At 37.0% G+C, this 18,916-nt stretch overlaps 1 protein-coding gene across 2 annotated transcripts in view; it reads left to right on the forward strand.

Annotated features, from left to right (window-relative positions):
* The window catches only part of SNAP23 (synaptosome associated protein 23), a 34,904-nt gene that overhangs the window by 14,294 nt on the left and 1,694 nt on the right, over positions 1–18,916 (forward strand). For both annotated transcript variants that reach the window (XM_060005088.1, XM_060005087.1), the window contains 6 exons: positions 6,096–6,197; positions 6,773–6,814; positions 7,230–7,278; positions 8,028–8,145; positions 17,347–17,505; positions 18,585–18,729. In XM_060005088.1, the coding sequence (XP_059861071.1) occupies positions 6,141–6,197; positions 6,773–6,814; positions 7,230–7,278; positions 8,028–8,145; positions 17,347–17,505; positions 18,585–18,729 (570 nt within the window). In that variant the 5' untranslated portion in view covers positions 6,096–6,140. The remainder of the gene's footprint in view (positions 1–6,095; positions 6,198–6,772; positions 6,815–7,229; positions 7,279–8,027; positions 8,146–17,346; positions 17,506–18,584; positions 18,730–18,916) is intronic.

An 18,916-nucleotide genomic window follows, 5' to 3' on the forward strand; every position in this document is an offset into this window, starting at 1 on the left:
CAGCAATCATGGCCATTCTTTGCATCTTCTATACTCCCACCCATTTCCCCACCTTTGTTGTTTGTTTGTTTTTTCACCACATAGCATATGGGATCTTAGCTCCCCGACCAGGGATCAGACCTGCTCCCCCTGCAGTGGAAGTGTGGAGTCTTAACCACTGGACCACCAGGGAAGTCCCAACTTCAAATTATTTTAAAGCAAATCCTACAGACTTTCATTTATTTATTAATTAATTTATGTATTTATTTTTGGTTGTGCCAGGTCTTAGATGCGGCCAGCAGGCTCCTTAGTTGCGGCATGCGAACTTTAGTTGCGGCATGCATGTGGGATCTAGTTCCCTGACCAGGGATCAAACCTGGGACCCCTGCGTTGGGAGCGCGGAGTCTTAACTGCTGCGCCAACTGGGAAGTCCCAGACTTTCATTTAAATGGCTTCTCATTTCATACATTTTCTTTGAATCCCTGACGGTGCTGAATGTCAGTAGAAAAGTTAGAGAACAAGAATACACTGGAGGTGAGGGGCTATGACAGAAGATTGACTGTACTCCAGGATGGAGCTGTTGTAAATTCTCAATTATAGCTACGTTCTCTGCTTCTTTATGGGATCCTCTTTTATCCACTTCTTAGTATTTTGCCATGAAAGTACTAAGAACTTATTCAGACTCAGTTAGAACCCGCTCCTGCCACATCATGTGAAGTATGTTTCCCAGCCAAACCGTAGCAAGGGCCTTTTCTCTAAACAACTTTTAGCAGTTTAGGACAAATTTTTCCACTGTATTATTTCTATACTTTTATGGTTGGGGTGGGTGATCATCAATTAGTGGATAGAAATGTTTCCACGGATTTACACTTACTGTGAATATGTGCCAACTGGAAGATCTGTCTCAGGAAAGGCTAAGAATTGATATTATGCTTATGAATTAGGGTCTAGAATTTATTCCTTGTCCTTGTTTTCTCCAATCTTATAAATCTCTTTTCTTGGTTGTCATAAACTATCATATTTTACAATAAAAATAAATGTACGAAATTTAAAAGTAGTACATTACAAACTATTTGGAAAATTGGAAAAAGAAGAAAAATCACTCTTAATTCTACTATACCACAACAGCCATTGGTTATATTTTGATGATTCCCTTCCAGACTTTTTTCTACACATATTTTAACCCTCCAGTAATTATAGCACATATTTGATTTTTTTTAAGTCTTCTTTGTTCACTGTATAATATACTAACCTTCATAACCTAAGCCCTTTTGTGGTTTGTGTTTGCCGGCTTTAGCCAGAAAAAAAGAATCATTTAAGGGCAGTCTTTAATTTTTTAGACATGCAAATTTATATATATTTGTCTAGCTAAGTATCTATCAACCGGAAACTTGGTTTAGTTCTCCATCTTGATGGATTTTTTTTTTTTTTTTGATAACAAGCAGTGAAGTTTAATTAAGCAGTACTGAAAGGTGACCTTCATGGACCAGCATCACTTCCATGAGCTGATTGATTAAGTGGGAGAACCACAGGCCTCATGACTGGCATGAAAATAGTATAGCCTATACAGTATCGTTAACTTTAATATTCAAATTTAGTCTTCAGATGGAACAGTTAATTAGTAGCGATTATTTTCAGTTGCATTTACATTGATATCACTCATATTTAACATTGTTACTTTACTTTTGTTTTGCCTACTATTTCTGCTTCCCTAATGATATTGAAATAATGGCTAACACTTGAACATCAGCTATGCTTCAGGCACTGTGCTAAGCACTTTGTATGGATCATCTTTTTTAATCTTCACCAAAAAAGCCTTTGAAATAGATCTGTTATCTCTATCTTACAAATGCAGACACTGAACTTTAGTGGGGATAGGTAGCTTGCCCAGGGTCACACAACAAATACATTTTTGAGGCCAGAATTTGGATGCTGGAGCTCCCACTACTCACCACTGTGCTAGCCTGCTCTGAACAGAAGTTTCTACTTGTTGTAAATACATTAGTTACCATGAAAGTCTAATCAAAATATGCCAAAGAGAATTGCACATTTTATCAAACTGTTAAAGAGTACAGTAATAACTGTATGAGTGTAACTCATAGAGCAACTTACATTGTGATTAACTATGTTTTAAGAGAAGGAATAGGCAGGAAACTAATGGTAGAATATTTTAATGCAAAATCCTTGCCTTCCAGTATAAACTGAGTTAATACTTTATAAAATCATTCTTATATTGGTCTTTTCAGGAATCAGTGATTTAAAGTGCTATTTCTTCATTACTTCCTGAGTATCCCTCCATTTTTATCAATGAAGACATGTGGATCTCCTGTTGATTAAGTTCTGAGTCCTTTTTACTTTGTATTCCTTCTTCCCAGTAGTATTATTTTCATTTTCTAAATTAATGTAGATATTTTTCAGGTTCTAAATTATTATAAAACAGATGAACGCCATGATTACTCTGGTCTTTCTAGTTCTTCCTTCAGTTTAACCATCTTTGAGTCTGTGGAAGAGATAAGATTTCATGGTATTACTATAGAAAGTATCTGAAATTTTGAAATGAGCCATCAGGTAGCGTGCTTAGCCTATATTCTTATATTCAACAGTTCTCATATCTTATTAAGGGGTGGTACATCCAACAGTAAGACTATTTACCAGACCATGAGCTAGCCTTGGTTTCAGAGTTGATCCAGCCTTGAATAATAAATCTGCTCTTTACTCAGTCACCTTGGGCAAATTACTTACTTAAACTGAGCCTTAGTTTCCCCACCTATAAAGTGGTATAACAGACATAATGACATATATAAATAACTTAGATGGTTATATGATACATAGTACATGCTCAGTGAGCATTTCTTCCTCCCCTCTCCCCCCAAGGTTTATAATAGAAAAGAAATTAAGAAAGATAACTAGGAGTCTGCTAGTAAGCCCAAATGAACCATAGTAAGGGAAATAGGGTGTAAAGGCAATGAGAAAAATCTTGCATTTTCATCTCAAAGGCGCACATGTAGCGTAAGTTCCCAGGAGCATTGGGAAAATGACACAGATATTTAATCTATTGGGTTATACCTAAGAAAAGTGAGTTTAATGGGATCTTTGTGTCAAGTGATGTTTCATTTTTCCTTCCCCGCCCCTTCTCTAATTCTCTTTACTCTACCATTCTGGATAGCCTTTCCTGACTGCATGAGAAAAACTTCTGGAGATAATAAATACGAGTAAAGCTATATAGCTAGTTCTAGCTTGCACCCTGCCTGACACTTCTGAGCAGTTTAGTAAAGGCTAAAAGAGCCTAGGGAGTATTATTCTTTATCTCTCTTTGGCCTTCCCCTTACAATTCTGCTTTGTCTCACTTACTCCCATTTACTATAATAATGTGCTCAACATCCTCAAAAATCCAGAGTAGAGAAGTCTTAGGCAGCTCTGTCCTGATATCAGCATGCCAAACATGTGAGAACTTTACAGAAGTCTGTTTCTTGTTTGTGTGTCATCTGCTCAGGGAGGGAAAAAAAGAAGTACTAGGCAGCACTTTGAGTTCACTTAAAAGGTGTGTCCTAAAACATGGCACCACTGCTATGCCAGGAGTGACTCTTCACATCTGCTTCCCAGCTATATCTGCCTTTTTTTTTTTAATCTGCCTTTTTGATAGTTAAAGGCAAGGACTCTTGGAATCTTTAAGTTTGACAGAGGTCAGTTTTACATTCAAGCCTCTCTTTGAACCTACATGGAGTTTTGCTCATAGTTACTAGGAGAATAACAAATATTGACTTGTAATTGGCAAGGATCACTTCTAGGAGTAGAATTACAAAATTATACAGTTTGAGAGATCTGAGCTTCCTTACTCCCAAAATATCTTCCTACCCATAGTATACTATATCGGAAAACCTAATTGGGATGTCATTTCCAGATACTAACTGATTAGTGTGTATTGCTTTTCTTAACACTTTCTGCTCTGTGGGGCATTTAGGAGTTTCACGTGAGAGGGATAGATAACTTTGGAGCGTACCGCCTAGGAAGGACAGGCTTTGAAAGGAACCTTGTGTGGGAAAGCACGAGACTGCCTGGGCAGGCAGATGGGGATATTATAGAAAGGAAAAGCATACAAAAATGGTGGGAGGGTACAAAGGAACTTCCTTTTCTTTTTATAATTACAACTATGAAAGATTGACAGAAGAGAAACTGTAGCATAATCATATGTGTGATTAAAGCTAAAGTCTCATAAACAATTAGCAAGGTAATAAAGCATGTGGTTCTGTTTATGCTTATATCTAATGAATGATCAGTTCTTAATTTAAGAGAGGCCTTTATATCTTGATTATGTATCTTAGTATATGAACCTTTTGGCAGAGCCACAGTCCTACTATGGCATACAAGCTATGAGATTAAATTTGCAACTTTTGGCAATTTAATAATTTTAATAACAGTAGTTTTATGAACATTAATGTCTTTAATCAAGGCTCAAAATCTTAATTAAATCCTGAAATGGTTAGCAATGACAGTAGAATTATAAACAAGGCTCTAAATGTAATGCCTTCCTGTCCTAGGAATGGGATATTGTCGCTTTTTGTTTAGATGGTTCTAATAAAAGTGTTGGTTAGCTACGGATGTGACTAAAAATATCTGTATGTGACCAGCAGTCCATTCTAAATCATACATATGTAATGGCAATTTTTGGTTTGTGGTTCTAGTGTTGATTTGAAGGCTTTGTGCTACTATTACATGTAGCTTTGTTTCTAAGATCCACTTAAATGAGCGTACATCTTGTTTTTCTACTTATTTGTTCATTCAGCACACATTTACTGGGGTACGAACTGTCAGATCCTGTTAGGTGTTAGAGGTACAAAGATATAATAAAATCCTTTCCCTCCAAGTGTTCAGTACTAAGAAGTTAACAAAGTTCCCTGCTCGTCAGTGTGTGTACTCCATGGCAGGATTTCTCAACCCGAGCACTTTGACATTTGGGGCCAGATAATTCTTGTTGTGGGACTGTCCCAAGGAGCATTATAGGAGGTTTAGCAGTATCCCTGGCCTCTACCAACCAGATGCCAGTAACATTACTCCTCCTTACCCCCCCCAACTCCTGGCAATCAAAAAATTCTCCAGACATTGCCACATGTCCCCTGGGGATAAATCCAGAATGTGAACCACAATTTTATATGTGTCATTGAGAAAGGGCTATGGTAAAATTGGTTTTCAAATTTTTAATAACGAAGCTAGCAAATGTAATAAAAAGAAAACAACCTAGGTAAGTCACACAGTGCTTATTACTCCACATGACTGCTCAAAGAAGAATACTATACAACAGTGTATCGCTGTTAATATTAGAGGGCAGGACTCTTGGAATCTTCACCTATTAAAAGTTTTATGTTAAAAAAAAAAAGTTTTATGTTGCAGTTTGAATGTCTGTGAGATCACTTCCTGAGTTACTATGAGTTACTAAGTTACTAAGTATAGAAGAATAATTGTACAGTTTCTTAGGGACTTCACTAAAATAACAGACCATACAGTAATTGGAAAGGGAGAGTCTACTCTTAATAAAAACTAGGTCTTTTCTGAGCTCTCTGTATCAGCATTATCCTTTTCTTGTTAAGAATGAAAGTATTTCATTTTTTCCAATGAGTAGCCTGGACAACTGGCACATTTTTAGAATGTTTCCTGTGCTTTGCAAGCACAGGACTTTGAATTTGTTACTTTACTAATGGAACACTACCTAACTTCAACTTCTTCACCTTATTGCTTTTCCATATTCAGACAATGTACCAAGAACATTGTACAACCAGGAATTCATTTTAATAGTTTCTTGAAGCTTGTCTTCTAGTAATGCCTTCCTTCTCAAAGTAGAAGGACCACTTTCCTATTAGAAACAGTGCTTCACTGGAAGTCCTGAAACCTGAGTTTTAGTTTCACCTCTGGTAATAACTAGCATTTAAGCATTTACTTACCATCTCTCAGCCTTAATTTCTTCACCTGAAATATAGATAGATAGGTAGATAGATAGACAGACAGATAAATAGATAAGGATAAAGATAGGCTATTTTACTGTGTTTTCCAAGTATCCTAAATTCCATAAATATACACTCTTTGCTCAAACAAACTTGTTTTTTGTGTCCTTATTCTTACAGAATATCCACATTTCAGTTTCTCCACCTATCAAGTTTTAATTCGTCATGGATAATCTGTCAGCAGAAGAAATTCAGCTGAGGGCTAACCAGGTTACTGATGAGGTAAAGGTTTTACTTGGAATAAGTAATAATTCTCTTTCAGTTTTCACAGTGGAAGGATGAGAGGACCTTCTTAGAAGACCATTTTGGCTTCTTCCTAGTCTCTTTATATCAAAGAATGCATTTGCTCTAGAGCGCCATTACTAGCTCCTTATTTTTTCAACTCATCAAAAAGCTAAATAAGTGAAAACAATTTGTATGTTTTTTTTGTTTTTTTTTTAGTCATTACTGAACAGTTACTTACAACAAAGATATTCTAGATTTGAGGAATTCTGACATTTAATTTTAACAGAATTTTCTAATATCTGTGTAATATACCTAGATTTCTGCTTACATTAAATTTTTTATAAATCCCATTAACTTCACCTTCCAAATTTTCTCTTAAGGACCATCTGTTAGGAAGAAAGTAACCAAAATTATAGTAATAAGCTTTCTTTTTTTGTTTTAAAGGGAGAGGTGGGTGGGCTGGCAATCTTTAAAAATAGAGTAGCATTATGAATATGGCCTGTGTTCAGATTTTGGGCGGGGGTGGGTAGGGGAATTGTTGTAGAATGCTGAAACTCTGTGTTTTTTCCTAGTCTCTGGAAAGTACAAGGAGAATCCTGGGTTTAGCCATTGAGGTAAGAAGGTGTTTAATCATCAAGTTAAGTATAGTAACTGTATAGAAGGGATTCTGATAGCACAGGCTGGAATTACTGTTAAGAATCAGAAGGGTATTGTATCAATAAGCTTTATTATTTGAAACCAGCAATTGCTGAAATTGTCAAACCATGCAGTAATGGGCCTTTTTGTTTTTCTAATTGATAGTATTGGAATATGACAAGGAAGACAATTCACCATGAGTCTGCGACTTATTTTGGGGGGTTAATATGTTAAAGTGTGTTGGTTTGGGGAGATTAGTTTCCTCTGTAGCTCTAGTCCTCTGAGAAACTTAAGTTTCTAATGATTCTCTCTTGCTGTTTTTCAGACTTTGTAGGTTCTGTTTCTGTTTTGTTTTTATTTTGCTGTGCTCTCAGCGTTTTTCCCTTCTTTTAGTCTCAGGATGCAGGAATCAAGACTATCACTACGCTGGATGAACAAGGGGGTGAGTTGCAGTCATTGGCAGAAATTCTTGATTTGATTTAGGATGCCAGAAAGCCTTTTCAAATCAGCCGTGTATAAAATTAATTAAGCCTTTGGGAGTACCTTCCCTTTGTAAGATAAGAGTGACATTTTACTTCTTTTCTGCTGATTTGAATTATATCATGTTTGTTGCCTATTTGAGGTGGGGGCCACAATACCCCATTGTATACCAAGTATTTATTATTTAGCAGGGCTTATTGTGTGTATTGGTCGTACATGAACTAGACATTATGATATTTTTGCACCATTTTCAGAAATCAAGTTAAGTCCTTAAATAGGTCAGATTCAGGCAGGCTTGGAAACATTCTGTTTGATTTGGCCCTGAGCAATCTGGTCTAGTTTTTATTAATCTTATGACAGCCTTCAGGTTTTGAGCCTATCCAATAATAGAAATGTGGGGGATCTGGTCTAGTCACAGTACACTTAATTTGGTTGCAGAAGTGATGTCTAAACCAATCCTCACATGCTCCTATTATACAAATTTCTTTAGAACAAATCTTTCCACAGTCAGAGGCCAGGTGCCCCAGGATCAGTATGTGAAAGACTATTTTCATTCTGGACAGTCTGTAATACCATCTGGCCCTGATACAGTCACTGTGATGGGTTATTGGTGGATTCAAGGTTAAAGTTTTTGCTGTTCCATCATAATGGCGTTTTCTGGTTGGCACCGTGAATGTAACACAAAATGTAACTTCCACAACTTATTCTTAGAACAACTAAAACGCGTAGAAGAAGGCATGGACCAAATAAACAAAGACATGAGAGAAGCAGAGAAGACTTTAACAGAACTAAACAAGTGCTGTGGCCTTTGTGTATGCCCCTGTAATAGGTGAGTTGATAAATCAAGACCTTTTTCAAATAAATCTAAAGTGAGAGCACACCCCTCCCCACCTCCCAATAAGTATGACAGGGCCTAAATAAGGAACTTTGTTAGATCAAGTGAAGCTGTTTCTCCTTCAGTCAGATCAAACTTTTTGTATAAATGGGCATGTTCACTGCAAACCATCGCTTAAATTTGATCAATCTTTCGATCAAGTCCCAATTTCATTTTTTAATAATACAAGAAAAGGTTAGGAAATATACATCTGGGTAATACAGAGCAGGATAGAATTAGTGTCTTTTCCCTTCAAATAAGGAGAATTAACAAAATATATGTTCTGTGGTAGGCACATGAGGGATGGTCAAGGGAATAAAGGACTTGGATCCTGGCTTCAAAAGACTTACCAGGTGGTTGGCTATATGAGAGAGAATAGCAAAAAGTAAGAACTATATAAATCTAGGGCTAGATCATGTGATACCAACTGAGGCTAAAGGTATAGAACTGATAAAGGTTGGTTTGGAGACCATCTTATAGGAGAGATAGGACTTGAGATGGGCTCTGAATGACTAGAAAGATCTGGATGGACATGAAAGAAGTGGGAAGACATTTCCTGTAGAAGATTTAATTTAAATAAAGATTACAGAGGAGCTTGACTTAACTGTACTACATGATTCACATAGATGAGAAGTGGAAAATAATACATAAGTAGGCAATAGAGGAACTTTGAATGCCAGCCTAAGGGGTTGATTGATTGGAGTATATAACTGCACACCAAGAAACTAGTTAGGAACCTTTTGTAAACTAGGCCTGTGGGGTATAACTTTATCATCAAGATTAGAGAGAAAAATGTAAGTCAAAAAAATTCACGTTAAATCAACTGATTATATATCAAACATGAAGAAGGAAACATTAAAGAAGACTCTGAAGATTTGAGGCCTCTAGTAAACTAGGAGATGAAAAGTCTTCAAATTATTTGTGTGTAGTATATGAGATTATACTTGACAGAAAGGAATTCATTCTTTTTAGTGACTTTATTATTAACATTTAAATTCTCTACTTAATCTTGGATAATACAAACTCCATGGTGTTGACAAAAGTACATGTATTCAGACAAAGATGAGGAGTCATTAACAAAGCAACTTTGAACTTTACCTTTGGCTGAAATGACGTTGTCTGGAGATTGAGTGACTATCCTTTCTGCTGAGAGTATTCATTTTTAAAGAGCTTTGTAAGCATTACTGCTTCCATCCAGTTGTCTCAGCTGGTGTGGTAAACCAAAAATGAGATACGAAGGTTTACAGACTCTCAGCATTTGTTTACTCCTCAAAGGAGTTAGGAATGGAGGAGGTTTTGCTCTGTCATGCTTTCAGATAAGTGTTTCATGTGACAGCATTCTCTGTGCCATTTCTACTGGAGAAAATAGAGTTAAATTACTTGTTGGTCAACTTTAGTGTTTGTTTTGGGCATAAGAAGCTAAGAAAGACAAGTCTGTTGACCTGTTTAGACCTTGGTTGACTCTCCAAAAGTGCATATTTTAATAACTATGACCTGCGAATCAGGGTTTAGCAGATTACTTTCAGCAAACAAGTTTGAAATGCACAGATTTTTTTAAATCTAAACTCTTTTTTTAACTATGTTTTGCAAACTTACTTGCACTTTTCTCCTGTGTTCTATGTACCCTCTTGGAAGAGTTCAGGGGAAAAAGTAAATGAACTTCATTGAGATACATATTAAGAGAAGAGCAAGGAAGAGGAAGTCCTCCCTAGAACCTAGAGCAAATTATCTCTGATGAGTAGGAAGAGCAGGGAATAAGGTGGTCTGATATCATAAAAAGTGGGAAATGGAGCTACATAAGTATTAATTTTATTTTTCTTTGTGTACTCAGACAAGCATAGGCAGGATTTTCTTGGACAGTCTGAGAGAGAAGGTAGAGTATGGTCCTGAAGCAGTCTGTCGTCAGCCTCTAACCTCAGCAGAGCCCTTTCCTAGTGGGTCAAGAGAAGAAAGCACTTCTTAACAGTTGGAATCAAGGGGCTCCTATAACAGAACACTTGTTCTCTGAAGAGGAGAGAGTAGTGTTTCACTTTAAATATTCCGATTTTAATTGCCTCCCTTCCATCCATCTCTCCTTTACACCATTGAGTCCTTGCCCTCTATGGTATCTCTTGTCCTCAGCTTTATCTATTTTCACTCCTGCCAGGGGCGTGATCTTTCTAAGCTTAATCTGCTAATCTGTGTTTCAGTTAGGCTTATCATATAAATAGCCATAACATGAGCTTCTTAAAGGCAGAGACGGTATCTTAGTCTTCTGTATAAAGCTAGTACTAATTCTGGTACTAGTAATAACAACTCAGGTCCACAGTCTCCTATCTGCCATTTAGAAATCTAAAAAACTCTGAGAGCCAAACGTTTGTTTTTTTCGGAATGTAGTGCCACAACTTATTAATTAGGCTACGAGATGTAACCTGAACTGAAGCTATTTAATAGTCTTTATTACACTTAGCATAAATGTTACTCTGTTTCACTGCAGAAATATTGATGTATGTGATTGTGTGGTACTGCTCAAAATGTCTCACATCCAAAGGTTTGCATGAGAGTTGTGAGCCTGTGTATTAATTTAGGCTCTTACTATCCTGAGCACTTTAAATTTAATCCTTACAATACCCTTAATATGAGATAGTTCCTCTTATTATCACCATTTTACATATGGGGAAACAGAGGCATAAGGAGGCTACACTAACAAGTGGAAGAGCTGAGATTCAAAACCAGGCAGAGCCCTAGTTTTTAACTGTATGCTACATTGCTTGACTGGCAAGAAAAGAATGAACCTTTTTGTTGTTGCTTTTGTTAGATGCATTACTATATAGAAAATGTCTTGAGTAGATTTGTTCTTTGAGATTTCTTTTTTTAGTAGTATTCATTAAAGCCATATCAGCAGATCTTTTTCTAATAAGACATGGAAATAGCTTCACTTAACAGAACCCTATATTAGAAGCGAATTTTAATTTTAGCTAATTCTTTTTAAAGGACTACTAGAATTTGAAAACAGACTACCAGGATTAAACTTTAAAATTGTGAATAAATGTCATTCTTTTAGCTTGCTACTATTTGAATCCTAAAAGCAAAATAGAACAGATCCTTATTAAAAATCCTATATCTTTGTCAGTAAGTTTGGGGTTTTTTTGTTTTGTTTTGTTTTGTTGTTTTGGCCGCGTCACACTGCTTGCGGGATCTTAGTTCCCTACCAGAGATCAAACCCAGGCCCCTGGCAGTGAAAGCACCCGAGTCCTAACCACTGGACCTCAAGGGAAGTCCCTTTGTCAGTAACTTTGATAAGTTGTAATTCTAATTAACGAGTTTAAAAAGAGGCAGGTTTAAAATGGGAAGTCTCAGAATAGTAAACTGCCTGATGTCCCACTTTAACCATTGTCAGACAAAGTATTCCTCTGTCTTAACCTGCCTCTCTTCATTCTGTGCTTAAAATGTCAAACATATTGGCACATAGTTTGAAGATAGGTTGGTATTTCTGGACCACTTACTAGAGAAGTTGAAAATTGGTACTACAGGTTTTATACTATTGAATCTTATGTCATATTAAAATGTAAATATTCAACTCTGACTAGTTAAAATAAATATTGAATTACTGTATTTTAGTCAACATTTGAGTGCTTCCTCCATCCTACTCACTCGAGATACAAAGTATTTGCCTTCTCTTCATGTTAATTTTCATAATTTTAGGACAGAATATCATCATTCAGACTTTCTTAGGAAAAACGAAGTATGCTCTGGTTTAAATAGTTTTCATGTTTTTCTTTTTATCTAGATTCTCAGATGTTGGTTGTTTCTATGAAACCAGGCAGGAATTTAAATGCATTATGCTTTGAAAACTAAACCTGTTTCTGTTCTGTTTGATTGGCATTCACTGTTTTCTGCATTTCATTCTCTCACCTAATCTCTTCCTTTCTAATATGCTTACTAAAAATGAAGATTTAACATCAGAAGCTGAGCTCAGTAACTGATCAAAGGGAACTTTAAGATGCAGTCTTGTGGCGCAATTTGGGCTGTTAACCTGCTATCTAAAGGTGATGCTTCAAATGGCTTTTCTGTGCATGTGCATGGATTTTGTGAATGGTAGAGACTCTTAAAAGCTGTGCTGTGGTGTGTAATGTAAAGTGAATTTGTTCTTGATGAGTGCTGTCTGCCAGAAGATGGATTGACGAAAGGATCTTAATTTATAATACCACCCTTTGACTAATGGCTCTGATACTAAGTTTTTGCTAAAAAACACTTAAGATTATAAAAGTAAAAACACCCCTAAAGTTTCCTAAGAAGTTTTAAATAGGTTGATCTTTGTAGAGAATTGCTGCATTCTAGTTCTGATCAAAGGCAAGGGAATTCAGGCTAAATACATAGACTTTGATTTCAGCTTCCTTTCTTCTGTTAAGTTTTCCTACTCCTTTCTGGTTCCAGAATCAGTATTTCCTCTCTTGAAGTATTGCTTCTAATGATTTTGGATTCCCCATGATTTAGGCCACTACCAAATTGAGGAATTAACTGCCAATGTAAGTCATCTTAAATGCCATTTGGAACAAGGTGGGATATAAATTTAAAATGTTGCCATATCTAGTTATCTCCTTTTTTTAAATGAGGGTTTACCCTCTTTGTATATATTATCATCTGTTCCATAATACCTATTATGTCATGTGTTAGCTTGCTGTGGTTTCGTACTGAACTAATGCAGAGCTAACTAATCTTAATTTTTTTATGGAAGTTAACCCTCTAGTCAGCCTACTGTTTATTATAATGTTTGACTCCTAAATTTTGGATCTTTATGGGGACTATGAATACCATGGTTAAATGTTAGAAAATTGTTTGATTTCTACCCTTTGTTTCTTGCCCTTCTTTTTCTTCTTTCCTATAACCTGATCACCTCTCTCCCTGCCCTCCGCCCCCCAGCTTGGGCTTTCTTTTTGCTATTTTATTCAGTTAGTACTAATGTTGACAACCAAAACTCAAAAAAGAAATTGTTAAAGTTACTGTGTTCATATCCTGATACTTGTTTTCTATATTTATAGCAGCTTCTTAAGGGATATTTCAAATTCTTATTTCAAACATGCCATTTTTGAATGTGATATTTATCTGAAAAAATGTAGTAGTTAAAGATTATTAAACTCTTCAAAACTGACAGTCAGGGGTAAATCTAACTTTCTAGATGGAGTTCTTAATTGCATTAAAATCTACCACAAATTTGCTTAAGCATTTTATTATGAAATCTAATTTCTTCCCAGAGGGGCTGTTAATTTTGTTATGCAGAAGAGTTCTGTTGCAAATCAGAACCATTTCTTTCTTACTGTAGACCAGAAACAACCCTGGCCTAGATGTCTTTTTTTTTTTTTTTTTTTTTTTTTTTTGCGGTACGCGGGCCTCTCACTGTTGTGGCCTCTCCCGCTGCGGAGCACAGCCTCCGGACGCGTAGGCTCAGTGGCCCTGGCTCACGAGCCCAGCCGCTCCGCGGCATGTGGGATCTTCCCGGGCCAAGGCACGAACCCATGTCCCCTGCATCGGCAGGCAGACTCTCAACCACTGCGCCACCAGGGAAGCCCTAGATGTCTTTTTATATAGCTATATTCCAACTATATTCGGCTGCTTGTAGATCTCAAAGCTAGGGAATGTTAATGGGCTATAAGAATAAACATGCCAATTGGTAATCTGTACAATTAAAGACATGAACTTTTAACTAAGGATCAGGTTGAGTTGAAACCAAAGAACAAAAATATTTGTCTGGGCTTCCCTGGTGGCGCAGTGGTTGAGAGTCCGCCTGCCGATGCAGGGGACACGGGTTCGTGCCCCAGTCCAGGAAGATCCCACATGCCATGGAGCGGCTGGGCCCGTGAGCCATGGCCGCTGAGCCTGCGCGTCCGGAGCCTGTGCTCCGCAACGGAAGAGGCCACAGCAGTGAGAGGCCCGCATACTGAAAAAAAAAAAAAATTGTCTAATGCTTTACAGAACAATTTTACATCTATTATCAACAGCCCTGTGACTTATTAAGTACTGTTATCATCTTAGTTTTACATATAAGGAAAAGATGCTCAGAGATGGAAATTTGCATAAGGTTCTGTAGCTACTGAATGACAGGTCTAGGATTGGGATTCAAGTCAATTTACTCTAAATCTTGTGGCTTAAAAAAAAAAACCTTATGTATACGTTCACTTCCTCCAGATTAATTCCTCAGTGTCCCAATATATAGTAATACTAAGGTGTACTACCATAGTAATCTAAAATATTCCTTCTACAACAGATTGGAAGTCTCTTAGAACAGTGTTTCTTTTCCTGGTTGGGCAGCTAAATGATCTATTGAATTTAAATAAAATCATAGTTATAACAGAAGATTCCCAGGCTCCATCAGACAAAAATTGAAGTAGAATTTTCAGAGTGTAGCCTGAAATACACATCTGTGTATTCAGAATCATCCAGGTCACTTTGGTGCTCAGTCAAGTTTAGGAAATACTACCTTTTAAAGTACTTAAGACCCTTTGAAGGAAGACAAATTAGATTAAAACCATTGTTTTTATTAGATACTCAGCTCTCTGACAATGCCCTTAAAAACAGGTGTCTTTAAGGGTTTTACAACTCAGTGGGAGAAGCTCCAGGGTAACAGCATGTGGCAGGACCTTGAGCAAGCAGAAGGCATTATTACCTGGAGTAGAGATGCTGAAAGAGACATGGAACTATCACAAGGATGAAGATATGAAATCAACAGCATATAAAAATCACTGCTTTATAAACATGCAGAGCATGTCAAAACTGCATGAAAAAGTAGTGCAGAGATTTTTTCCCCAATCCATTTGAAAATAAATGTGACAATTCAAGTCAGCTTTTTGTACCTTTTCCCCTTGATATTGGAAGAACATCAAAGATCCAGTCCTCTTAAAGGGAGAAGGGTTTGATAACCAGTCTGATTCTTTATTTATAAACTATGCTTTAATTGAACCTCATTCACAATATCATGTTAAAACAATTCATTTGCATCTTATGCCCCTTATATCTAATTGAAGGAAGAATTCTCAGAAGTTGAAGGAATTTCAAATATTATTTCTTAAGGTTGAGGAGGTTGGAGCATGTGTATATCCCTTACTAGACCAAGAGCCCACAAGTCTGTCCCAACCCAGTGCTTCTGTGCTAAGACTCTCAGAAGCACAGTGTCTTATTATTTAGTGACATTAGAATTCCAGCCTTCAATCTTTGACCTGTTTTACAGTCTAACATCCTGATAAAAGCCTCACTTATATTACTTCTATTAATATTTCTGGTTAACTTTCTGATAAACTTATATGTTGTTTATTTTGCTTGGTTGCTATTACTCTGCTTCAGAATTTTGCCTGAGACCCATCTTATTAACAAAGAATACACGTAAATGGGTTTTTTACTAAACAGAAATTATTTATAAATATTCATTTAAATAATGTGTATATCAGGGACTTCCCTGGTGGTCCAGTGGTAAAGAATCTGCCTTCCAATGCAGGGGATGCGGGTTCGATCCCTGGTCAGGGAACTAAGATCCCACATGCCACGGGGCAATTAAGTGCACATCACAACTACTGAGCTCGTGTACCTCAACTAGAGAACCCGCGTGCTGCAAACTACAGAGCCCACACACTCTGGAACCTGAGCGCCACAACTGCAGAGCCCACGTGCCCTGGAGCCTGCACTCCACAACTAGAGAAGAGAAAACCTGCACGCCACAACTAGAGAGAAGCCCGCGCATTGCAAGGAAAGCTCCCGCATGCCTCAACGAAGATCCTGTGTGTCGCAACTAAGACCCGATGCAACCAAAAAAAAAAAAGTAGTACTAAATAATGTGTATCCCACCTTGTTCCAGGAAGGATTTAACATGGCTTATTAATAACTAAATAGATTGATTTATTAAACATATAGTACCCTTTCTGTGGCATTGATGATTAAGGTCTAAGATCCAATTCTAGGTTTGCCAAACATGAATCCTCACAGGATCCTATTAAGAAAGGAGCCACTGCTTTCCTAAAATCTCTCCTTTGCTTTTGCGATTTCAAAACTTCCTCATTAATGTATCATGTGGAATAAATCAGAAACCAGTGTTATAGCCATATATTACTTTGTTTTTGTTTATAGAAAAGCAAAAACTAAAATTGTGTGAGTGGAAACTTTACCTAGCCAAATAATCAGTAAGAAAAAGTTTTATTTGTGTTTTTTGTAACAGCCACTTAAAAGTCATTTTACTAGGTTCTTTTTCTTGCCATTTATACCAGTTCAAATAGTAAATCCCACGGTAAAATTCTGGCTTTGGCTGATTTTTAGCTATGTCAGTTAATCTAAACATATGCTTCTATTTTTAAGAGGCTTGGATTTAGGATCATTTTTTTTTTTAAGGTGGAACAGTAAACTCTTAAATGAAAAAGTCCTAAACCAAAGGATTTGTAACTGGTACCATTGTAGCCAAAGAACTCATTCATTGCCTTTCCTTCATAATGTTTGTTTCTTAAGAAACCTTTCTTAAAAAAAATTTTTTTATAATAACTTTTTTAAAATTTTATTTTTTATACAGCAAGTTCTTATTAGTTATCCATTTTATACATATTAGAGTATATATGTCAATCCCAATCTCCCAATTCATCACATCACCACCACCCCCCAAAGAAACCTTTTTAAAAAAATTTAATGCACAATTCTAACTTTAAAAAACAGATCAGCTGAAACTACTACAGTTTAAGTAAGTGAGCAACTGAGGTCTAAGTACTGCCCACTCAGCCTTCTTTCTCTTCCATCCCTCATCAACATCTGAGACGCTTCCAAGGAACCATTAAGGCATCCCAGAGCACCTTTCCTAAGGAATTTTTTTCCTAGTGTCCATTAACCTCTTTTCTGGAGAGTGTCAGAGGCTAGGAGAACCTGAAAAATCAAATAATTACATTTTGGTACTTGCTAACTGCTCAGTGAAGATTTGGTGGAAGTAGTTTAACCTTTAAAAAAATGTTTTTAATGTTAGTGGGCTTACACAGTTCATCTTTTTCAATGCCAGATTGTGATGGAGCATAGTGTAGATAATCTAGATCTAGCTGCATGTAGCTTTTATTCTAAGGGTGCTAGGGCATCCCTAAGGTAACAAGCACTAATAATGTCATTTCTCCCTTTCCTGCTTTTTGGTATCTCTCTACACTCCTGACTCTTATATAGGACAAAGAACTTTGAGTCTAGTAAAGTCTATAAGGCAACATGGAGAGATGGTGGAGACAACTCTCCTAGCAATGTAGTATCTAAGCAGCCAGGCCGAGTGACAAATGGTCAGCCTCAGCAAGCAACCACAGGAGCAGCCAGCGGCGGATACATTAAACGGTATGCCAGCTCTTCCCGATATTTTTATTTTTTTCCTAAATGAATGGTTGTCTCTGGAGACTGGGTGTAATTATGCATGAACCCCAACTTATTAATTAGAAATAGCATTTATTCCTTTTTTTTTTTTGGATTTTTCTAAATTTTTTTTTGGCCGCACAGCATGTGGGGGTGTGTGGGATCTTAGTTCCCCGACCAGGGATCGAACCCGTGCCTCCTGCAGTGGAAGCGGGGAGGCTTAACCACTGGACCACCAGCGAAGTCCCTTATTCCATTTTAATATTTGCCTTCTGACAAAATGGTGACTGGGATTGTTGACATTCAAGGATGGATTAACTTTTCTTTGTAAAGTACTTTCCAAATTATTCAAGTAATCATGTTTTACTTCTGTAAATAAGAAGATGTGTTTTAAAATGTATCATCTAGAGTAGGAGTCGACCAAATCCCTATAAGGATATCTGTAAAAGGTCAGATAGTAAATATTTCAGACTTTACAGGCCATACAGTCTCAGTCACAACTACTCAACTGCTCAACTCTGTTGTAGGGTAAAAGCAGCCATAAACAATATATAAACAAATGAGCATGGCTGTGTTCAAATAAAACCTTATTTATAAATTCAGAAGGCAGGCCAGATTTGGCTTTGGGCCAGGATTTTGCAACCCTTATTTTAGAGCAGTAGTTCTTTAGACCTAAGCATGCATCAGAATCACCTGGGAGGTTTATTAAAACACAGATCGCTGGGGTGCCTTCCAGTCTCTGATTGAGGAGATCTGGAGTGGAGTGTGAGAATTAGCATATTTTCATGTCTAACAAGTTCCCAGGTTATGCTGGGAATTACACTTTGAAAAACCACTATCCTAAAGTTACTTCTTAATCTTAAATGGCTTTAAGATGTTGTGCTCTCTTGGATTAGTCTTTCCATTTTTACTATGGAATGTTTCCCAAGAATGGTAACCTGCATCTGTTGGGTCCAACACTTGCTGAGGTCATTTTGGTTACTTATTTTTATAAAAACTAAATCCAGACTCACTCCATTTCTAATTCACCCCAAAGTACTGAATTAACTATCTTTTTGTGATAGTATAACAAATGATGCCAGGGAAGATGAAATGGAAGAGAACCTGACTCAAGTGGGCAGTATCCTAGGAAATCTAAAAAACATGGCCCTGGACATAGGCAATGAGATTGATGCTCAAAATCGACAAATAGAACGGATCACAGAAAAGGTAAGAGCTTTTTAGTGCCACAGGAAAATGAGACATCCGGTATAGTGTTTAGTAATAGACATCTGTGCTAGATGCTCTGGGGGAGAGCAATAGGGATAAGATCCTGTCCTCACAGGCCTTGCAGTTTTGATGAGTTCTAACACATTGAAAAACAATAGTCGAGTCCTCCTGTCTTACTCAACTGGTT

The sequence above is a fragment of the Delphinus delphis genome, chromosome 2 (assembly GCF_949987515.2).
Source record: "Delphinus delphis chromosome 2, mDelDel1.2, whole genome shotgun sequence".
NCBI lineage: Eukaryota > Metazoa > Chordata > Mammalia > Artiodactyla > Delphinidae > Delphinus > Delphinus delphis.